Source organism: Anopheles aquasalis, chromosome X, assembly GCF_943734665.1.
Source record: "Anopheles aquasalis chromosome X, idAnoAquaMG_Q_19, whole genome shotgun sequence".
NCBI lineage: Eukaryota > Metazoa > Arthropoda > Insecta > Diptera > Culicidae > Anopheles > Anopheles aquasalis.
The window spans coordinates 2,618,141-2,642,314 of NC_064876.1; the positions used below are offsets into that span (position 1 = coordinate 2,618,141).

The window sequence follows — 24,174 nt, forward strand, 5'->3', positions numbered from 1 at the left end:
ACCGGGCGACGAATCGATGGCTCAAAACGGATGGCGCGTCAATTTGTGGGGCTGGGCTTTTTGGTGGGGGGGGGGGGCCCAGGTGTCCAGGTCCATGGCATGGCAGGTGCTTGCAGTGCACCCCATACACACACACAGTTACACGCATGCACTTAAACACATGGGGCGCGCATCGCAAACGTGATCGAATCGCGCTGTAATCAACGACCGCATGTGCGTTCCACCGTGATGATGATGATGATGATGGTTATGATGCGCAGCTGTAAGCTGGGATGATGATGATATCGAGAGTCTCCTCCGAAGGGCGGGGGGGAAGGGAGGGGGGGGGGGAACAAAAGCTGCCTGTGTTTGTTTCCTTCCGCCTAATGCCGTACCGCTCTGCGCGCGAGGTTTTGCAAGGGCAAAGCCTTTAATTTTTTTTTGCAAATAAATCGCCGGTTGCTCGCCGACGCACAGAAGAGTATTGGAGGCCAAAAGGTGGCCAAAACTCCCGGAGCATTTGATGTTTTTTGTGCTTTAAAATTTGGCTTTGCAAATAATTTAAAAATATACTACACATAACAGACCATAGAGAACTCGTACAATTATTACATGCACGATTATGCTCGAATATGTACGAAGTAAGTGGAATATTTTGCAGTGCTCTCCATGGTTTGAAGTTTTATAAATAATTACAGCTTTTTATCAAAACTGAACCTTCACAAAATCACATGGAAAAGTGATGATTCCAATTACAATCGTTTTCTCAAAAGCCCTGGGCAATGCCCGGCAAAAAATCAGATAGGATTTGAAAGAGTAAAGTCTCTAGAATAGAAAAACAAGTCGAAATGATTCCTCCCGGCTTCCTCTTTACCGATTTTTCGATGCTTTTTTCAGTGCAATATGGGTTTTTCAGTTCTTTTCGAATAATTGCTGTATTTGCTTCTACTCTCCAGCCTGCTTCTTGACGATATTTGTGTCAGGATACTAAAACAACTGTTCCAAAAAGGATTGCAATCTAGAGTGAATTTCATTTTATCGGTAAGGCAAACGCTTGAAAGGGGCGACTCCGAAGAAAGGCTACAGATATTTTGAGAAGTAAGAGATTCATCACAAAAACAACATTTTATTGCTGCCATGTGCAGCAATTGTTGTTAGAAAACATTAGTTGTTTCGTGTTGTACATCGAATATCAATCATATTTACAACGAACAACAGCAGCATGGCCAGGCTTTTGGCTCCAGTACCCCTTTCTGTGCGACGTCCGCCATTGTGGATGCCTTGGGATGGGGGCGCAGCTGGTGCTGCAGCAGGTGCAACGCATCGTGTTCCGCGCGTTGAAGATGTGTGGCGCATCTGCTTGGTGGCGTTTAACCTCTCGCGAGCGTTCCTGGATTTGCGCTTGCTGTCTGTGACTTTTATTCTTTTGATTCAAATTCAAAGTGACGCCATTTCGTTTGGGGCAGCTTCGCAGCTTTCTTTGTTATGTCGTTTGAAAGCACAACTAAATGCCTTTAAAACGCAATACTTGGTTGCCTATAATATTAGGTATAAACTATTTTTTTCTTGAGTTGAAAATGTCGAGTTTTGGGTCTGAAAAATCCATTTTGCGGTCCAGTATAAAAAACCAATTTTCCATTTAAAGAAAACATCTGCTAAAATTGATCGTTTGTTGATTCAAGCTTATGGTGAATATGCCAAGACTAGAAAAAATTGCAAAAGCTGGGTTCAAAGGTTTAGAAGCGGAGCTTATAACGTTACAGACACACAACGAAAAGATCCAGTTTTGACGCTTGTTGTGCACCAAGAACATCCGGAAACTGTTGCAATTGTTGATGGAGAACGTTATCAGCAAGAATTGATCCATTTAAAACGAGCTCTGGGCAGAAAGTGGCAAAAAGCTTAATTACCGATATCATAACGCTAGGCCATTTGTTGCAAAAACCGATTAAAAAACTATTTACAAAACATTGGATTGAATGTGTTAGTCCGCCCGCTCTATTCACCAGACATTGTTCTTTCGGAATATTACTTGTTTGGTTGTTTAAAACAAGGTTTGGCTACCGGCGCGTCTCATTCTTTAAATGAAAGTATCGAATAAAAGGGTGCTCTTGCCTAAAATGCTTCCAAAAAGATGGAACAATGGAAGTCGAAAATTGCCCAAAATGTGGTAAAAAGTAGTGGCCAGCGATGGGCAATGCTTCGATTGATGTAATTGTTCTTTCGATTTAGAAAACTAAATGGTTTTAGTTGAGCAAAAAAATCGATAAACAACTAAGTTATAAAAAATAATAAGTTGTACGGCCGCCCATTGCGTGTATTGCCCTGTATATTATGTGTCGCGTTGCAGCATAAATTGGTGTTTCATCAGGATTAGCTGGCGTAGCATCATTAGCAAACGTCGGAAAACTCCAACAGTAACAGGGGTTTACCATTATTCCAGCATATATTCCGGCAAGTGTGTTTGTACGGCTTGATCTGACATATCCCACCCCCCCCCCCCCCCCCCACTACTCCCGCTCCGATGATCGTCCGCGATCGGCGAAGCGAAGAAAGTGAAGCCAGGCGGTCGCGCAGCATATATTAGCCACGGTCGAGGGACTTTTTCCCACTCGAGTCACCGATGCGTGTTGACGTCCACCTTCCCCTCGCTCCCTCCCTCTCACCCTGGCTCCCTGGCTCCCTGGGATTCGGATTCCCTCGCGATGTTCCGGCATTTTCTTCTTCTCCTTCCTCTTTTCTCATTTTCTACATTAAATGATACGTCTTAGGGGGGCGAAAAAGAAGGTGCTTCCGCTGGCAAATGTCCAGCAGCAGCAGCAGCAGCAGCTTCCCCTGCTTGTGGTGCTTTTCCACCACAGGGCCCGGGGCGGGTTTGCGATCCTGATGGTGAACCACAGACAGCCCCCCCCATCCCCGCTCAGTGTCAATGTGAGTTGGGGTTGAAGGAGATTGAAGAAATAATGGTAAAAAGGTGGTGAATCTTTTCGTGTTTGTCTGCTCCTGCGATGCTCCTTTCGATCTCTTGGTCTCCGGAATTATTAACGCGGACAAAAAAATAAAATAAAACGAATACGAGACGGGACCCGGGTGTTAGTTTTCGGACGCAATCCGACTAATAGCCCAGCCTTAAACCGATTATGTGGCCCTGTGTGTGCCACGAGGGAAGACGCCACCCACACTCTTAGACAGCCGCGCGCGCGGCACAAAAAAAAACAGAGCGAGAGAGAAAAAGAAACATAACCACCGTCACGCAGATCATTCTTTTGGTGGGAGGGAGTAGCGCGTGACGCGTCGCCCACATCTCACAGAAGCTTCTTTGACCCTGGGCCGGCCGGCCGGCCCGCGGGTCGGAGATGTTCGTTCTCAGGAGAAAAGAAAAATTACAAGAAAAAAAAAATAAACACGCATATAAAACTAGAAACCCCCCCACCCCGTCGATCTCTGTGGGTTGTCTCGGCCTCGCTGAGTTGTCGTCGGATCTTGACGGACGGACGGACACCTTGGGTTTTCGTCGTCGTCGTTGGCGTCGTGGTTTTCTCTTGCGTTCGTCGCTAGATTTTGTTCGATCTGTTCGTTCGTTCGCACGCATTTCATCGCTCTTTACCATCGGCAATTAACGGCAGAAGAAGAAGAAGAAGAAGAAGACCCAGAGAAAAAAAAGGGTGGTACTGGTGGCTGGCAGGGAAATTAAGAAGTTAAACAAAAAAAAACAATACAAAGTTAATCTCAAAAACCCTTTTCCCCTTTCCGAAAGCCGGTTGTGGCTTGGTAGAAAATCAAACCAACACCAGGGTCCGTTCTCAATGGCGCAATTTGTTTAATGGTTTAATGGTGTTTTCCTCTGTGACTGCGAGGAACACATAAACAGTGACGCTCACGCTGCACTCGGGCGTAATTGCTGGATGGCGACTTCCGGGATAGCGCGTGGATATCCGGTTTCCGTTTTCGCACGACTGCCAAACAAATCCTTGCTTCGCATAAAGAGAGAGAGAGAGAGAGAGAGAGAGAGAGAGAGAGAACGAGAGAGAATGTCGGTACGGAAATCGATTTTTAATCTCAGGGACACTTTGGCGCGCCTCGAGGCCAAAAGAAGGACAGGATGGTGCCGCCGCCAATGGTTTGTTTCCGCCGATAGAGAGAGAGAGAGAGAGAGAGAGAGAGAGAGAGATAAAGAGAGAGAGAGAGAGGAAGAATGCAGGTATAAATGAATCAGTGAAGCAGTGTAGTGAACGGGTGCTTCTCTTGAAAGCAAATAATGCTCGCAGCATAGACACACAACCGAGGGAAGAGGTCTATAATATATATATAATTTTTCAACGAATGTTTGCTCAAAACAATACCAAATATTCTTCAAAAGTTGTTGTTTAATATGCCAATTATTTGAAGAACTAAAGTTGAATGGTTCGTTGGCAAAATCGTCAAAAACGGGCCTATTTTTGGCCAGAAAATACCGAAGTCCCCTCCCCTTCAACACAGCAGTAGCGTCACTTCAACATCAGTAAGTTGGGAAATTATAAACAGAGTGACTTGAAAATTTTACAGGAATTGTTTAACGGTTGGTAGTGTCGAAAAATTGTAAGGATAATAAATGTGTGTCGGTCAAAGACTTATTGACACACCACCTGTTAAGGTGGGAATCTAAAGGGCTCTCCGCTCATTAAGAAGGAACAAAGAAAGAGAGAAAGAGGGAAAGAAAGGGAAAAAGAGAGGAAAAAAACGGTTTAATGCCACCCAAATTCCAAAACGATGAAGGGACACAGACTTCCATGACCACAAGCGCTAGACAGAAAAATAGAGCGTAAAAGAGAGGATCCAAGGGTGCTATTTCTGTCTTCTGAGTTGCGTGAGTCACGCTAGGCGGCCAGCCCCGGGATCGTCGAAATTCTTGAACCTTGAACGAACCGGAATGTAACACCGGAATGTCGATCCTCGATCCTCGAGCATGAAGATCCGCAGTGAGCTGGGCCGCAAGCTCTTGGCATCACCATCATCAGCATCATCATCATCACCGGATCGGATGCGTAATGAGCAGGAAGTGATTAGTGGTGCATCCTCAACCCCTTCGGTCCGCTCCCGGGGTTTTCTCTTCCCTATTTAAATCAGAAACCGCTAGGATGGAGTTGTCAGGCCACTCACTTCGCTTCAGCCTTCGCGAGACACGCCCAAGGCCACCAGAAGCGCCTTGGCCCTTTCATCCGAGCAGGAAGTGAAGTCCCGTATCCCCGTATGGCAGCGGATGCAATTCGCATAATCTTGCAAACCGGGGAAACAAGGTCCAGAGACAGATAGGGCTTCAGGGGGAGGGAAAAAACTCCCCACGCTAACGGTCGCTAGGTGCGCACGCATCGATCAGAACGAGTTGATGGCATCGGTGGCATCAGAATACTGTGTAACGGCGTACTGTTCTGATCGGAGCTGCAGCTGGGAGGTTTTTTTTCCACCGGAAAAAGGCCAATAGAGTGGCGCGGTGTCGCCACGTCACCAGCACTTCCCGGGCGCAATCAATCCGCAGTCTTTATGGCCTCTGATGTAGGGGGAGGGGAGGTGATAATAGAAGAGTAACTTATGACCGTCATCAATCAAACAGCACCATCCAAACGGCATCAAGTTGGATCTCAGGTTGTGCCTATTCAAAGCTATTCGTATTCAAGGTCGTGGGAATTGCAAATTTATTGTGCACCTTTGCCAATCACCATCGATGGTCGCGTCAGCAACCGACGACTCCGGCCTTTGGGACAACAAAATGGGGCGGGGGGGAGCCTTATTCCAAGAGTCTGTCTGTTAAAAATGTTTACAAAAGTTGCCAAAAAAAAGCTTAGCAGCTTTGCAGTTTTTAATTTATGCATGAACTGTCCGGGCAGTCGGAAAGTGCAACAAATGCACAAATAATAAATGCGAAAAGATAGAAGAATCTCGAAAAAAAAAACTACCATTAACTCGCGCGTTTGTCACTAAACTTCACTTGCTTGTTCGCGGAATCCTCTACCTTCTGTTCGATAGAGCTGTTATCATCGGTAGAGAGATATAATGACCGGCGTGAGAAAAAGCACACCTCTAGGGTTTTCTACATTTTCGCCTGTAAATTCGACATTTCACCATCACAACGGGCATGTGTGTTTTGTTTTACTAGAAGCTCTAACTTTCCTCTTTCCAAATCACTTTCTGTGAGCTTGATAGGTTTGATCACCTTTATTTGGAAATTCTTTAAAGGGGGGCTTCGATAATTTCTGACCAAAAGAAGGATCATTTTTGACGATTTTTTGCGACCTAACCATTCTACTTTATTTTTTCAAGTGAATGGCATCTTAAACTACAACTTTTGAAGAATATTTAATGCTATTTTGGGGAACATTTCATTAAAACTTTATCCATGGCATCAAATTTAGGCAGTCGTGTCAGTCGGAAAGTAAATGGCCCACTTTGCCATAAATATTCTTGGGACCCTAACAGAGCCCTCTGGCCACTGTATCCTTAAGAGACATTTTATAAACATCTGTTTTAATGTTTTACGTGCCCTTCATTATATTTTTAAACATATATAACGATGGACGAGCCGTATGTTTATTAACAGAGCACAAAGGAGTGCGTTACTGAGTGAGAAGCGGATTGCGCGCCACAAAGCCAACCTTCACTCTCTTCTTTTTCTCCACTACAACCAAGCAGAATAGAAAACACTTAATCGGTGCTTGTGCCGCGTTTATGTCCTTACCAATAAATCGTGTTCAGTTTTATCGTTGAAAAGAATTCACAACAGTACAAAAAAAAAAAAACAATAAACTACTGCTACAATCCTGCTCACGGATATTGCATTATTCACGCATAAATCATACTTTTTATGCGCCATGCGACGCCCCGTGATGTGTTGTGTGTGGTTGTGTGAGTGCCTGGCGAGATTGTTGAGATCATTCTCGGCAGCAGCAGCAACAGTTGCTGCTCTTTGTTATAGTCGAGGTAAGCTGCTGCTGCTGCTGCTGCTGCTGCCACCAACTGCCTTCCCTTTTTTTTAATCCCCTAGCCAAGGAAGACCAACCCCTTCTTGGTTTTTATTTTGTGCCAACTTTGGACTTGTGCGTTCACTTTGGGCAGCCTAATGGGTGCTAATGCTGTCCATGATCATCGACTAATCAACCAACACCACCACCGAACCGAGAACCAAGCGATCCAACGCTTTGCCGTGTCCGTCACGGTCTCCGGGCGCAATCTGGGCGGCCAGAGCATTATTCACAATGAGTGGAGTGCGTATTCTACGGTGGCTGGGTGGCCCGGCACCAGGGTGCCCCGCTGGTGGCTTATGGTGACGCGACGCAACCCGCGGCGCCATTCCGTAGTTCCGTATTTTACATTTTACCTACTCGCCGGCGCCCGTTCGGCGGCCTCGAACCGTCGCCGATCCTTGCCACCAAGCCCTCTCCGAGTGCCAGGCTTTGCCAGTACGCGTGTGTATGTGTCTCTTCCACTCATTTCGACGTCTGGCGCGTGCCACAAACTGAAAGCGCCCGAACGTGAACGCGCCGCGAACGTCATCCAGCGAGATAGTCCTCCGCTTGTTTGCGCTTTGCTCGCGCACGCGCCCCCTCCCAATGGGGGGATGATGGGGGAAGGGGGGGGAAGGGGGGGGGGGGAGTGAGTTGGGTTGGAGTGGTGCGAAACACAAGCGTACACAGCTTGCGCACCACCGTGCTCATGTTCGCGTGTGTTTGAACCATTTACACTCGAAACGGGTCGGTCTCTTTGTTGCAAATCGACCGAGGACCACCGACACGAAGAAGCAGACGCCAGGCGTGAAGAAGGGTTGAGGAAGGTGCCCTTCAGCCACCTTCTTCGTCGCGCGGGCGCAAAGGGTGCATAAGATTGCGGCAAACTGCGGAAGGGCCCTAAGGCTGGAAAGGTTCGTCGCTTCTTGAAGCGTTGAAGTCTTTCGTCTTCAAGTACTTACTCTAGCCGGGGTTGAACTGAATTGCTTTACTCAGGGAAAGAATAGAGAGAGACCGAGAGAGAGAGAGAGAGAGAACGAGAGAGAGAGAGAGAGAGAGAGAGAGAGAGAGAGAGAGACAAAGAAGGGGAAAAAAAGAAAAAGAGAGAAAAAAAGAAATAAAAGGAATCATCCTTTCGTCGACTTCCAATTGGAATACGCTTGTTTTGTCCTAGCTTACTGCTATTTACATTCGAATTTGAATGGGTTGCTGAGTGCAATAAGTCGAGCAGCAGCAGCAGCAGCAGCAGCAAAAAACAACCCAGGAACCGTCATATTTTAGTTTTCTTGGTCTACAGAACCCCGTGGGTGGTTGAAATCTAGCATTTCTTTGAAGCATTTCTTTTGTATTTCGACATCGCACAGAGGGGTATTGCTGGCCAAAACTCCCGAGCATCCCTGCTAAGTTATCACTTTTAGCTGTGAAGTGAAAGGATTGGAGCGTCGCGCCATTCTTATAAAAAAAAAAGTAGTGATAGTCAAGATAACAGCCTATTTTTTTATGCACGAACATCTACGAATTTAGTGATATATTTTGCAGTGCTCTTTATGGTTAGAAGTTTAAAAATAGTCACTGCTTTTTATCAAAACTGAACCTTCACAAAATCATATGTAATCTTTATTTGCTTTCACTCTCCAGCCTGTTTCTTGGCGCTTATTTGTGTCAGGATACTTAAAAATTGCCCCCAGAAGATTCTGAATGGAAATTCTGAGATTGAATTTCAATTCAATTCAAGCGAAGTGGCGAAATTGCAAATTTCAAGCGAAGATGGACACATTCCGATATCAACTGGATCATTGCAATGCTTGCTAGTGATAAATGGATGCAATTTAGAGTGAATTTCATTTTTTAGGTAAGGCAAACGCTTTAAATTGGCGACCACCAAAGAGAAATTACAGATATTTTGAGAAGTTCTCTTACTTTATTATCACAAAAAAAACGTTTTCTCACTCATATGTGCTGGAATTGCAAGAAAACATTCGTGTTTTCGTGTTGTACATCGCATATCAGTCATATTTACAACGAATAACCCAGCCCTTTGGCTCAAATACCCCTTCTGTGCAGTCGGTGAGGATTGCGAGCCCTTTCGCGCCACTTTCGTCCTCGCTACATTGTAAATCTCGCTAGCTCGCTGGAGCCCACTTCCCTTCGCCTTCCTTCTCTACCTGCTTGCCACGATAATCAATCAATCGGCTCGCGCGAACCGACCGATCGTACCGATCGTATTTTAATTCATTCCTCAACCGATTCCTCAGTCGGCTGTGATATGTTAACGTAGAACATGCTCGAGCGTTACTACTATTGTGTGCGAAAAAAAAAACCATCTAGCATCCGTATTCTCTCTGTTTTTTCTCCCACTTTGTCTCTTTTTCTTCTTCATTTGATCTCCGTTGTCTCTCGAGATGCTAGGCGCGAGGTTTTGCGTTCGGGCATTAAAAAGTCAATTTAATTTCCTCGAGGTTGTGAAAGGCGAAGCGATGGGAGAGGAAGGGTTCGATGGCGCTGATTGAACTCAAGAGAATCAAAAGAGAGAGAGAGAGAGAGAGAGAGAGAGAGAGAGAGAGAGAGAGAGAGAGAGAAGGAAATCTCGTAATTGCTACTCATTTACGGACGATCATGGCGCGCGCCTTCATTTCGACCTGATTTATTGGAATTGGCAGCCGGGCGGGCCGGCGGACTGGCGATTGCTTCAATTTGCTGTCCGTTTCCTCGTTTCTTATCCACCCATCTTCCTTATCCTCCTCCTCCAGACTTCTGTCACCTGTGCCCGGTCGGTTCTGCTGCTGCTTGATGAAGCTTGCTATCGATTCCGAGTGCCGCCACGAATTTGACTTTCTCTTGACCGCCTTTCGCGCCATATGCTAGCGCACATGTGTATGTTTGACACACCACAATCGCAGCGCAATCACACAGCAATCGCATCGATCGCATCTTCACCGCCACCGAGCTCGCCATTATCAGCATTATCCTCTCGATGGAGGCAATATAATGCGAGAGCACAATGCGACAAAAAGAAAACCAGGGACAAAGAGGCAAAGAAAGAGAGAGAGAGCATCGTATCGCATCGCATCGCACCTGATGCTGTGCGCTTCCGGCAAACCGGCAACGCCTTACAATTATTGCCAATCGCTTAATAGGTTGAAGGGGACACAGGAACAAACCGCAACAAGGGCAGCGGGGCATTTGGGGCGCAAGAGGGTAAGAAGGCACGTGCTGCGGTCCGTCCGTCGGCGCACCTGGAGGATGCGCGCCCTCTCCGTTGGAACCGGAAAGTTGTCGCCGTTGTCATCGCGCTGTAATGCACCGTTACGCATCTCGCGCTGTCCGGTTTGTTTTTTTTTTCTTTTTAAGCACACCGGCCAGAACAGGAAACGGATCTACAGCCGGTCCAGCACTCCGTCCTTCCTCCTTTCCTTACCATCATCCCAGCAAAACTGGTATCGATCGCTTTACAGCTTTGATCGATACAATGTTCTCTTGCATTTTTCTCTCCCTTTCTCTCTTTCGCAATTGATTACAATCCATTATCAGCGAGTCCAATGCGCCCAGCCACCACAACATATCGACCGTCATAAAAGTAATGTCGCATTCATACACTGTGCGAAATAAAAATAGCACCACCCAGTTTAGTTTTTTGCTTATAAAAAGACAAATAATTGAGATTCGCCGGAATGCCTTCAGCTACATGCGCTGAAAAACAGTTACGGATTTTACTAGCATGAGGTTGGTTTTGTTTGGTTTAGCCGTTTTTATAGAAAATCCACGAAAACTTTTAAAAAAAGGGTGCGAAATAAAAATAGCAGCACTTATGATTCAAAACTCTGTCTGTATTTATAAAAATTCACTGTGTTTTTAGAATTTATTCATGTGTACCCCATCCAATCTTACAGCTGATTTAAATTAAATGCGATCTTCGCATCTTTCGCAGCAGTGTTTCTAGCGTTCCCTGTCTTATCTGCTCCCAGCACTCGCCAGAAAGCGACATGTGAGCATGTTTACGCATTCGAATTGATTTCCGTTTTCATAAACACGAGTTGTAAGCATATACCAATAGGTTTTCTATGGGATTCCGATCCAGGAAACGGGGTTGGCTAATCGATAACTTCTGTATTTTTATCAGAAAACGATTATACTTTATCACCTCTGTTTGTTTTGGCTTTTCCTAATCTTTTGTGCCATTCCAACTGCTCACTACTTGCCAGCATTTGTTGTACGTGACCGGTAGTTAGTGGAAGATTCAACTCAGCGCCGATTTATGTTGCTGTTTTTCTGTGATTCACCACAATCCCTAACATTATCCGGTTATGCTTTGCGGAATCCCCAGTTTTCTCCCCACAGCCTTCGATAGGATCAAGAAGATCGCTAGTTTTCAACAGTTTTCCTTCAGCTTTGTGTGCTTGATGAAGTATTTGAATCGATTCATTACCATGCGTAATGGTAGGTTTTGATTTTTAACCTTTTCGTCGAACGTTAGAATAAATCGCAAGGCAAAAAAACATGATTTCACGGCCAATTGTACGTATTTAGACTCCACTTCCATAGTCCTGAAAACCGAAACAAAGTTCTTTCAAATGAGTGCAAAATTTGAATTCAATATGAGGTGGTGCTATTTTTATTTCGTTTTCCGTTCGTCAATTTAATTTTGAAGAATGTGTTGAACCTCAAATGTTGGTACCAACGACTGACATTAAATAATCTCTGGCTAGCGGTGGACCCGCTAACGTTTCACCAAAATGGCGTTAATGACCACCATATTTCCCAGGATGTAGCGGGAAAGCCCTTCCGGTCGAGCTGTTAGCACTATTGAGTGACCTCGTACCGCAGCTCCTGGGGTGCACGATTACGTGACGTCCATCGCAGCATCCTTGCTTGCCTGCGTGATCCTTTCCGGGAACCAGTTTCTCACGGTCTCTCAGCAACGTCCGCTCCGGCGGTCCTTGATTTGCATTTGCTGCCTCTTGGCCCAGGATGGCCCAGGATTTCCCCACCACGGTACGTGCCACCATAAGGCAGAAATCCATGCATTATTCCATTCCCAGCCGCTGGAGATCGCCCGTTTTTACAGGTTGTTTACGCTACCTGTGCTCTGTGCTCGCCCCAAAAAAAAAAAAGAGCAGCAGCTACCTGCAGAAGGGGATGCATCAATCAATGGTGGAAATGGTGCCCTTTCTGTTCTCAGGTGGCGAGAGTGTTCTGCACCGTGCGCTCGAAATCCCGAGAGCCATCAATATGTCCTCGTCGTCGTCGTCGCGCGTGAAGGGTTTTTGAAAAAATGATAAACACCCATTCTGATAGTGATAAATTCAGATGTGCCACTTCATTCGATAAATTAATGCTACTGCTTCTCCAAAATTCAACATCTTCAAATGCCTATTTGACATCTTTTTATGCTTTCAATTAAGCGGTGTTTAATTCTGTTTTGTGACACATATTTTTAACATTTTTCCCTGAATGCTGAATGCATCTTTTTTATATTAATCGAAGCAAAACTGACCAAGCTATAGATTTGTTTAAATCCGCGTTGAAGTTTTTAATAAATCGTCCCCAAACTACGACCAAATATAGTTGAAAAGTTGTAGTTTATTATGGCATTTACAAAAACATGTATAGGTAGATGGTTTTCTCAGAACAAATCGTCGAAACTGAGCCATTATTGGTCCAAATCATCATCATTTTTTCAGCTGTAACTTTTTAATAATATTTTTTTCCTAAAAATCAAAATCCACTAAGGTCGCACTTTTGCCCGACCCTACTATATCTCTTCCCTTCCTCCCCGGTCCACCACGCATCCGTAGAAGCACAAAAAACGAAAGACTTGCTTGCGAGTGACGAACCATCGTGGTCTCCATCGTCATCCATTGGAAATCCGCAACGGTGCCGTACGCAAAATGAACGCTTCTGGGCGCCACCCCGCCAGTGTGCCTTGCGGACACAAACAAACACACATACACGCCGGTTCGAACACTACCATTATCACCACATTTCGGGGCGCACATAAATTATGGATTTTAGTTTAGTCAGAAGGATCGCAAAACGTTTCCACGCCGGATTATAAACTGTCGCGAGGCCAGTCCCGGGGAAGCGATCATAAAATCCATTTTGATTGGTCTTCTCCTCATCGAAGCCTCCGTAACGTCCAGGGAATCACGGCGCGCGCGCGCGCGCGCGCGAGTGAATCCTCCAAGAGTTCGCGCGACAAAAGCTCTCTTTGTCTCTCTCTCTCTCTCTCTCTCTCTCTGTCGGGTTAGTCAGTGTAGTGTCCATCGTAGATCCTTTTACGCCACCGTAAAACCACGCATAACACGTGCCATTCGTGCGGGGGCCACTCATCATCATCATCATCGTCGTCGTCGTCGTCGTCGTCGTCGACGCTCGCACCATTCTTTGGAAAAGAAACAATAAAAAAAAACCAAAGATGCCCAATGAAGGCGATTTGAAGAAGCTGAAGCGACCAGCGACCGTGTAGCCAGTGGTGGGTTGTGGAAGAGGAGGAAGAGAAGGATGAGAGAGGGAGAGGAGAGGAGAGGAAGGGTTAGTGGACATAAAGCTGGTGGCTTCGCTGCTTGACCATCAGTGGCACAACGCCGCGTCTCTCCATTTACAGTTCTCTCTCTCGCCCTCTGTGCTCTCTCTCTCTCTTTCTCTCTCTCTTTTTCTATCTATTTATCTGTCTGTCTCTCCATGCCATGATGGGCCTACCGGTTAAACCAGTTATTTTCTTTTCTGTTTTTCGTGTTGCACCCCCCCAAAACCCACCCCCTAGCAACCCGTAGGGTCTAGAACGATCGACCGATCGACTCTTGTTTCGTTTCGGTTCGGTTGGGCGTAAGAGCGGTCACTAACAGGGGGAGGAGAAGAAGGATAAGAATATTAATACTCGAAGCCACGCACGCGTTCTCGTTCGCGTATGCTGCGCAAAGAGGGCTGCGGTCAGGCTCGGTTCCCCGGCCACAGCATATGTCCTACCCGAGAGGCCCAGAATGGCCCCGGTGGGGGGGGGGGGGGGGGGGGGAGGGAGGGGGAGAGGGATTGATGTTATTGGATTCTGGAGCAGCTGTCGTCCGGACTCGTAGCGTGGCGTAGCGTGGCGCAGGTAGGCGAGTAACTCTATTAAATCCGATCCCCAAATCATCCCCTTCCCCTAAACCCCTCTGTCTTTTCTGTCCCTTCATCCCTGAAAGGGCCGGAAAAATTCCACTGCACACCATTTGTGCCACCAAAACGCCCCCCGGAGGGACGCTGCTCCTGATCCGATTTCGATTTTTGATGGCCAGCGCTCTGGCGACAGGTGGCTGCCGGATCGCCACTGCACTCTTCTCATCTTCCTCCTCCATTTGCAGCCTCCATTGTTGTTGTTGTGTGTTTTCCCTGCTGAGGCCCCATTTTCCCGCTGGTTTTTCGTCGCCAACAACAGAAAAAACCACCCCCAAAATCGCCAACATCAGCAACCGCCTGTTCGCTTATCGTTCTACCACAACAATACCACGCGCCTTCCCTTCTCTTTCGACTTTCTTCACCGTTTACACCGGGACAATGTTTGGCACCGTTGGGGAGGAGAAGAAGGACGGGAGCGAGCGCAGAGTAAACATTGCAATGATTTTCGGTGCGGCAAACAGCATCGCACACCGCAACTCCAATCGGTTAACGGTGATACGCAAATGTCGCTTTAAGGGGGGGGCTTCGGTATTTAATTTCGCTTTGTGAGACATATTTTTAACATTTTTTTTTCCTGAATGTTGATCCTTTCAAGAGTATTACGTAAAATTTTTGGGCCAATCGAAGCAAAACTGAAAAAGTTATAGATTTTTGAAAATCCGCGTTTCATACAAAGGCTCCATGCAGCTCGTCACTTTGAATCGGTTCCCATCCAGTACCGTAAAAACTACTGGACCGATCGATTTGAAATTTTTTACACATAATCTGTACACTCTTTGGCAGGTAGTCCCGTCGAGAAATCGTGAAAATTGTTGATACTTCTCTTTAAACATAAACAAAAAATGACAAAATGACATAAAGCATCGAAAAAGTGATGCTTTAAAAATCTTTAAAAACTTTACAAATCTGCCAATAATCGAAAAATAAGAATATCGACAAAAACTCTCCTGGAATACCTAGATAAACTAATAATCTTTCAAACGAGTATCGATTTGAGTATTTCAGATGACACGTCTTGTCGCTACGATGGGCACCGTAAAAAGTACCTTTTGCGACGACACGCCCAACCAAAATTAGATGCCACGGATTGATTTTCCAGTGAATGTTGCTCAAAACAGTACCAAATATTCTTCAAAAGTCATAGATTAGTATGCCATTTATTTGAAAAAATAAAGTTAAATGGTTACGTCACAAAAAACCGTCAAAAACGGGCCTTTTTTTGGGCCCGAAAATACCGAAGGCCCCCCTTAAAAGAGAGACAGAGAGAGAGACGAAGAGCAAAGAGCGCAGAGAGAGAGAGAGAGAGCATCCCCCCCGCCCGTCCAGGGGAAGTTCGTCGCTTGTTGCCGCGTTGCTGTCGTTCTTAAAAGATGGAGAGACCGCATCAGTAAGCCCACGAGAGCACTGCTCCGAAAACAGCAACAGAGCGCCAACAGAGACGCGGCTATAGCCCCCCCCCCCCCCGCCCGCGAGGCAATCTTTCCCTCTCTCACCTCCTCCTCCTTCTCCTCCTCCCATTGCGGTGCGCGGCGTCGTCGCGCCAAGCCGCGCGATGCTCGAACAGCAATTTATCTCTGCATCTACTCTCCTTCGCCTTTTAGCCTTCTCTCTTTCTGCCATCTCTCTCTCTCTCTCTCTCTCTCTCTCTCTCTCTCTCTCTCTATGTTTTGTTTAGCGCGGGCAGGGCAAGCGGACGAAGCACGGACGGAAGAAGGAGAAGGAGACTCGCCAGCATCGCCCGCAGCCAGCATATACGAGCTGGCGAGTCCAATCCCTTCGCCAGTCACCACATCACACTATCCAATTTAAAAGGCTTTAAAGGGGTTTCCTTCTGGTTAGCGTGCTTAGGAAAGAGAGAGAGAGAGAGAGAGAGAGAGAGAGAGAGAGAGAGAATATTTCCCTTTGTTTCTTCCTCGATTAGAACGTATCTATTTTCTGCTCCCTCTCTTTCCCTACCTCCCTTTAATGCTACCACAGCGTCGCCACTTTACCTTCTTCTTCTTCTTCTTCTGCTGCTGCTGCTGCTGCTGCTGCTTCTTCGTAACGTTCTTCGTGGGGTTTTGTGTCATGGGCCGCACCACCACCTAGTACGGCAGTCGAAAACCGGGCCCCCAAACCCTAAAACCCCATCGTCGCATGTGTGTGCGTGGTTGACCCGCGCTTTGCGGCTTGCGGTCACTCGCGGTGCCACCCGCTCAACACGCTTGATCTCATGCGGGCCCGTTCGCGAGGGAGGAAAGTTTCCTACTGTGGGGGGGGGGGGGGACGTCTATATGTTAATGTAACAAGCAGCCCGACTGTCTCGAATCTCGAACCAAAAGGCCACAACCGATCGAACCGGGGGCCTTTCGCGCTGTGGTTTCGGGAGTTTCGGGAGTTTCTCTCCCCCCCCCCCCCCCCCCCCCACAATGCACAAACTTTCAGCCGAAGTCAACCAATAGTGCACCAGCCAACGCCAACGCGGTTCACAGTTGAGTTTTCCTGGCTTTTCACCCCCGGCACCCCCAGAAAAAAAAAAAAACGAAAAACGATCGAAAAAAGAAAACGGAAAATGTTTCCCCCCTTTTTTTTTTGGGCCGCCACAAACTCTGCTCCCCAGGCCAGAGCCCTAGTGGGTGGTGGAGGCTTATCCGGGGGGGGCATTTAAATTTGTTCCAAATGGAGGGGGGGTGGGGGTTGCGGGGGATGATATTACGGGGTAGGTTTTTTTCTCCGTGATTCTTATTCCGCCGTTTTTTTTTTTTGGCGCGATTTAAATTTTCTCTCTCTGCTCTCTCTCTCTGCTCTCTGTCTCTGCTCTCTCTCTGCTCTCTCTCTGCTCTCTCTTTGCTCTGGTATTTCCTGGGGGACTCACCTTCATCCCCCTTGTCGCGTCGCCTCCGTGAACGTCTTGAGGCTTTGGGTTGTCCTTTGTCCTTGGACCGTCTTGGACCTCCTTATCGTTGCTAGAAAAAAAAAGGGGACAAGGGACACAATGACTGGCGCAGGCAGGCAGACTAATCCGTAAGAGCAGCGGGGCACCGCACGGAACCAAACCATTAAGCGAAGAGGAAGAAAGGGGAAAGGTAACGACAGGTAACACAATCACGGAGTGGAACAGTGGAGAGCGGATGGAAAAGCAAAGGAATGAAGAAGAAAATGAAGAAAAGAAAAAGCCCAAAGGGCAACACAAAACAAGCGCCGAACGAATACACACGCAAAAGCACAAGCCACGCCACGCCAAGCCGCATGCCAGCCGGCTCGAGCTCGCAGTGCGCTAAACGAATCGAAAGACATCACCCAGCCGACCACCAGACCAAGCGACGAACCTAGAGGGCGCGCGCGCGCTGGTCATTCTCGCGCGGGATGTTTGTGGCTCGCGATTGCGTTGCGTTTTCCTGCCACTCTCCTGTTGTGTGAGTGCGCGCGTGCTGTGTATGCTATGTATGCTGCTATGCTGTGGCACGGGCATGTAGCATGCCCGCATGCACACCCAGGAGAGGAACGGTTGTACATAGATTGTCTGCTGCTTGTATGCTGCTGCTGCTGCTTGTATGCTGCTGGCTTTTGAGCTTTCAGTCCTGCTTCACTTTAAACCCTCCATCCCCCATCCCCAATGCTCATGCCACAGTCTCTCTCTCTCGTCTCTAAGACCTACCTTCTTGCCCCAAAGAAGACGGCGATGTAGCCGAAGCAGAGAAACACAGAGAGAGCGAGAGAGAAAAGGTGTAAGAGAGCGAACCACGATCGACGATGATGATGATGATGCTGCTGCTGCTGCTGGCTGAAGGTATGCTGAGCTTTTCGAGGCGCTCGAACGATCGATCGGGGTGCGAGTGGGTGCGTTCGGAGCGGAGTCCGGACCGGTGTACCCGAACGCACCGGCTTCAGTACCGAGGTGGCCGACAGCATCTTAAGACGTGTGTCGTGTTTCGCGTCGCGCGGGCACCGTTTTTTTTTTGCCTCGTCGCCAGGGCTGTTTTGTACGCTTGGGGTGTGTGTGTGTGTGTTGGTGTGTGTGTGTGTCTGTGAATGTTATGTTGTGTCGGGGGCCGTCTAGTGACCTCGTTGGCGTGCAGCATAAAGCAAAGAGAAGGTGGCGAAGATCTTCCTCCTTCTCTGCCTCTTGCGCTTGCTCGTGCGCTTGATTTGATCGCTACTTTGAATCGTGGAGAGCGTAGACAGAGAGAGAGAGAGAGAGAGAGAGAGAGAGAGAGAGAGAAAGAAAACGAAGAAAAAGAACCACCATACCAATCATAATTCCCTTTCCCTGTGGAGGCGTCGCAGCTCTGCTGATCGTCCTTCTTATCCTGGCTGTACATGTGTTGTGTGCGCTTGTGTCTTTGTGTGTTTCCGTGTTTGTGTGCACTACACACTTGCCAGTGAAGAGAGTCGGCAGCGGTCGTGCTGCACGTGCACGAAACGTGCGTAAAAACGACGGAAACGGAAAACGGCGTGGCACCGCGTGGACAGTGGTGCGTGAACATCATCGCCATCATCATCATGAAGTTCGGGAGTGCACCGTAAGGGTGCAAAACTGCAAGGGAAGGAACATAACATAGGGACCATCGCTGAGGGGGCTGATGCTGTATCGTGACAAGTGACGGACCTGTCGCGCCCTTTTGGAGGGGGAAAAAAAAGGCAACAAGACAACAAAAGTAACCCCAGGGGGGCAAAGAAGAACGGCAAGAGGGCCCTTGGAAGGAAAGGGCAAGAAGAAGAAGAAGAAGAAGCAGCGAGCGAGCGAGCGAGCGAGGAGTGCATCCTTCCGGAACGAATTCCGACGCGTTTGTCGTCCTGCTTCGCACCTGCGCACCGTCTCGTCTGGGCCCATCGCAACGGTAACGCAGTTTGCTTTTAGTTGAGACGGAATTATTTAACAAGCAAACCGTGCCACAATCGTGTCGTCCATCATCAGCAAAACAATCAACCAAGTCCGCGCGTCTGTTTTGAAAAGAAGAAGCGGAAAAAAACATGCAGAAAGTTTCGTGATTTTGATCGTGTTCGCTCTCGAACTCGAATCGCGCGCACATCAAATAGCAACAGCAGCGGCGTCATGTATGCTCACCGCCAGCTAGAGCGTACCAGTGTGCGAACGGAGCTTGCGGACGGTAGCAGCAGCAGCAGCAGCAACACTAGCACTAGCACCACCACGATGCTGCTGCACGAACCGCCGCAAGCAGTGCACAATCCCATCGGAGCGTTCTTTCAAACGTGCAAGGTAAACCAGGGGACTTAAAAGGGGGACGGAATGGGGAAGGGAATGAAGAAGATGAAGATGGCATTATTGCTGATGTGGGAACGAAAGTACGAACGCGCGAGCGGGAAAAAGGTGCACCATGACACTGCACTAGCGATCGCGCACTATAAAAAAAAAACAAAACTGGAGCATATGCGCTCGAAACCTCGAACCGGAAGCGGCGTTGTGTCGTGCGGCCCCTTCACTCCCTCTCCCCGACTGTGCGGCATATGGTGGCGCGAATCTCACGCAAACAAAAAACCAAAGTAGCGCGGCGAGCGCGGAATCGTATTGGGGGCGGGGGCGGTTGTTTTTTTTTGTTTTGCGGGGGCTGCGCAGGGAAGGGTTAAAAGAAGATTTTTGTAGTGCAGAGAGCACGAGCGAGCACGGGAGTCCTCGAGAGTCCTGGAAAAGAGTGTTGCCGATGAATCACGTTCGATTTCTTTCCAACCGTTCACCGGATACTAACGAATGTGCGTTTTCTTTCTTTCTTGTTTCTCATTCCATGTCCATTTCGCTGCGTAACCTTTGCCGTCGTTCACCTGTCGGGATCAACGAACCAATCAACCAACCAATCAACCAAAACAAAACTCCTTTCAATCAACAACCCACCCCGCTTCGTGGCGAATGCAGGTGCTCTGGCATCTGGATGCGTTCCGGCGCTCGTTCCGGCAACTGCAGAGCCACGACTGTGGCGGGCAGGACTGCATCTTCTGCGCCCTCAAGGTAAGTAGGCACCGTCTAGACTCCCAGCGACCCAGTTCCCTTCCCCTTGAATGCCTAACCCTTGAAAACAAAAAACAAAACAAAGGTGTGTGATCGGTAGCGGTGGCGGCAAGCAAGCAAACAAGCCAATCACTCTCAGCAGCAGTTTCATCTTCATCGGCTCCGGAACTTCCGGAAGCAGCAGCAGGCGTGTGAGAAAGCGACATTCGATGGGGAGAAGGTTGAAACGACGTCGGCACTCTTGGAACACCGGTACAGAGAGGAAAAAAAGGGGAAAAGTGGTGCACAGGTGCGCTGTTGATGGATGGAAAGGCCATTGCAATTCGTTCGCCCAATACCCGCTAACCCACATTACGCAAGATACAAAGCGCTGTGAGTGGGTGAAAATGCCCAATTTCCACTCCGCCCCACCCCATTTTCACCCCTTTCGTAGCAACGCGTCGACGGCCAACACTGTTGCGCCTGAGATGCTGCAATGGAATCGCACAAATTGCATACCGCTAGGCGCGTTTGCCTTTCAAACTCACCGAAAGGGTTGAGTTCGAGTGAAGTTTGAAGGCGTACGCGTGTCGAATCCTTTTCTTTTATACCGCGAATCCTTGTACAGTTTTGTTGCTAAATGAATGGCGCATTAAACTGCAACGTTACAGGTTGCATTTGGTTGTAATTTGAGGAACAGAGAGGTTGTTGGCAAACAATGCATCGCATCGATTACAAGGACGACGTTTCGTTTTCAAAAATGAAACACTTGTTGTGCTGAATTATCCGACAGCCGCAAATCAATTCCCTTCAGATAGATAGAATATTAAGTGTGCGGCGGCACCCTGGACTGGAGTACTGGTCCGGCACAATCACGACAGGTACACGCAATCGCAGTGCATAGTTGTGTCAAACGCTCGATGGTATGTGGTTTGAAGCTGCACATTTCTAATATTGTTGCTTCCTTTTTCGTCGGACACATCCACAACATCAACAACAAAAAAAAAACCTGTTCCTATCAGAACCTTTGGAATTTCACCACTTGGCCCTAGCTATCCGGTTCGGTGGTTAAAGCTTAAGCGGGGGTGGCTTGGGTAATTTCTGGCGAAAAACAAGGATCATTTTTGACGATTTTTTGTGACCTAACCATTCTACTTGATTCTTTCAAGTGAATGGCATCTTAAACTACAACTTTTGAAGAATATTTAGTACGATTTTTAAGAAGATTTATCGCAAACTTTATCCATGGCATCAAATTTGTGAAGGTGCGTCTGCGAAAAGATACTTTTTTCCGGTGCCCATCGTAGCTGCGTGATGGGTCATTAGAACTACGCAAATCGATACTCGTTTGAAAGATAATAAGTTTGTTCAGGTATTCCCGTCAAGTTTTTGTTGAATTTCGTATTTTTCGATTGATGGCAGATTTTTTAAGATGAGCAAAGTGAGGCTTTTTGTCCTTTTGCATGACATGATTTTTGGCGATTTGTTTAAAAAAAAGTATCAACAATTTTCATAAAATCTCGACGACGCTACCTGCCAAAGAGTGTACAGATTTTGTGTTAAAAATTTCAAATCGATCGGCCCAGTAGTTTTTACGGTACTGGATAGGCACCGACTTTGAAAACGTTGGTTTTCGGGAAACGTGCTTCAAAGTATGAAGCGCGGATTTTCAAAACTCTGTAACTCGGTCCGTTTTGCTTCGATTGATCCATAACTTTTACACAATACTCTTGAAAGGATCAGCATTCAGGGAAAAATGTTTAAAAATATGTGTCACTAAACAAAGTACCCGAAGCTCCCCCTCCTTTAATGGGTGCGCGATGAAATTCCTCTGCCACTGGCTGACTATCCTGCTTTGCTAGAAGTCCTGCCAGCAAGCAGGTAGCGGAACCTGCTGCCCGAGAGGCCCGCAATGAAGTTTAAGAGAGCTATCTATTGTCTGTCTGTCTGCCGCAAACGCGCCTGTAGACTGGAACGGATAATTGAAACACTGTAATGAGTGCAACAGACAGTCAGAACCATTTTATTGCTTCGAGTTAACATTCTCTCTGTCTCTCCTTCTCTCTCTGTCTCTCTGCTGCAATTTGCTGCTGTGTTTACCTGTCACTCTGGGTTTAATACCGTATCTCATGGCTATATGATGATGGTGGCCTTCGATGCAATAAGCTAGCCAGCGAGCCAGCGAGCCAGCGAGCCAGCCAGCCAGCCAGGCTCATCTTCAGTCCATCACCATCTGCATCCTTGACACGCTACGATAGCCACCACACACCAGACGTGCCACGAAAAGGTGGAGTGAGGGCTACCAAGAGTGCGATTTGTACGCTGCGACAAGCGACGAACCAACTCCTCCACCCTGCTGATCCGCTGGTGCTTGGGATGCGAAAAGTCCACCGAAATCACTGCATGTGTTGTTATTTTCGTCGTCTTCTTCTTCGTCTGCCCTGCTCCTTTCTCTCTCTCTCTCTCTCTCTCTGTCTCGCGTCAGGATGTGGCGTCAAGCCCCTTCTCTCTTGATCCAATACAGGATCCATACCGATCCCGAGTGCTACAAATGCACATGTATTGAGCAAAGGACGCCACGGTGCAATTAGTGGATGCCAGCACACGGAGCTTAAAGGATGCACCCTTGCATTTCCGCCCATTCTCGATCACTACACGGCTCGACGTTGGTGGAATGAGGCAGGGGATTAGGGTGGGGTTGGGCTAATGCAAAACGCGAACACGTACACGTACACGTTCGCACAACGATCACATCACACATCGACACAAACACAACACGGGCGCAGATCTCTCTCACGTCGCTTATATACTCTGGAAGGGAAACCGATTCCTTCTTTGTGGGCTTGTGGGCTTTTATCGTCATCGCCGCCATCATCATCATCATCGTCGATGATGTCTGCGTCATCCAGCAAGCAACCAGCGACCAGCCAACGTCTACGAGCCCGAGAATGTCACGTACACCGCGTCGGTGGCTCAACGACCACCACCGAGCGAGCGCACACATTGCAACATACACAACACACGCTCCTTCTCTCGGCTTCTCGGCTTCTCCAAACCATCGAGCAGCAGCAGCACACCACCGTGGTGGCTTCATGATGCTGATGGTTGATTGTTTTTTTTTTTTCATTTTTAAATTCCTACACTCCTTCTCTGCCCGAGAACTCGAAGCTCCTAGTCGAACCCGCGCTGGACAGGTAGTCAAGAAGAAGAAGAAGAAGAAGAAGAAGAAGAAGAAAAAAGGTGAAGCAGGTCGCTAGCAGCGTAGGGACACCGAATGGGGTCCGAAGGGCTCAAAAGAAACGTGCAAGACGTACAAAGCAGCAGCAGCAGCAGCGGAGTCAGCGTCATACGAGAAGGAGCCGTACCCGAGGACACGGAGGGATGGGGGAGGGGAAAGGTGCCCAGAAGAAGTAAAAGAAGAAAAAAAATGGGAAAAAGCCAACAATATCGCCACACACGCATACACGTCCAAGGCACTGCACAGTCTTGAGCTGGAGAAGAAAGAAAAGAAAAGAAAAAGAAACGGAGCTAAAAGGGAAGGGAAGGGTATATGTACAACGAAACGATAGAAGAAGAATGAAAATAAAAGGGCGATGCAGAAGAAACACGCAGAACACGGCACGAGAAGCGCGCGGACGAGCGTCACAAAGAGCGCATGAGGGAGGGAGTAGGGAGGGGTAAGGGGACGCGATGGGACGCGAGGAATGGGAAGGGGAGAGGGGGAGAGACGCAGCAGCATAAGAAATCCCCGTAAGCCTGCTGGCACCCCGAGGGGGTTGGGGGGTGGTGGTTGATGGAGCTTGAGGGGTAGAGGGGTAGGGGGGGGGGGGGGGGGGGTGAAACGGAGAATCGACGCCACCGGCGAAGGAGAGGAACTCGGCCCCACGCGATCTTCAGCGCTTTAAGTGAGCCCGGTGGGGAGAGGGGGTAGCAGGGGAGCTGTCTGAAACGGGGGGATGAAATGTGACGGGGGGGGTTGCTAATGCACGATCAGCAAAAGGTGAGCACGAGCATGAGGGTGCTAAAGGGAAGGGTGCCACCCCCTCTCCCACCGCCCCCCCCCCCCCCTCAACAAAACTTATGCGTCTCTCTCTCTCTCTCTCGCGCTTAGCGCGGTCACTCGATCACACCAGCATCCCC

At 48.0% G+C, this 24,174-nt stretch overlaps 1 protein-coding gene across 2 annotated transcripts in view; it reads left to right on the plus strand.

The window, feature by feature from the left end:
• Window positions 1–24,174, plus strand: part of LOC126571518 (uncharacterized) — a 63,178-nt gene that overhangs the window by 18,401 nt on the left and 20,603 nt on the right. Inside the window, exons 1-2 of one of the 2 annotated variants that reach the window (XM_050230116.1) lie at window positions 19,218–19,311; window positions 19,963–20,055. In XM_050230116.1, the coding sequence (XP_050086073.1) occupies window positions 19,246–19,311; window positions 19,963–20,055 (159 nt within the window). In that variant the 5' untranslated portion in view covers window positions 19,218–19,245. Of the gene's footprint in view, window positions 1–19,217; window positions 19,312–19,962; window positions 20,056–24,174 lie in introns of those variants that run through there. The other variant, XM_050230107.1, reaches the window with a different exon arrangement.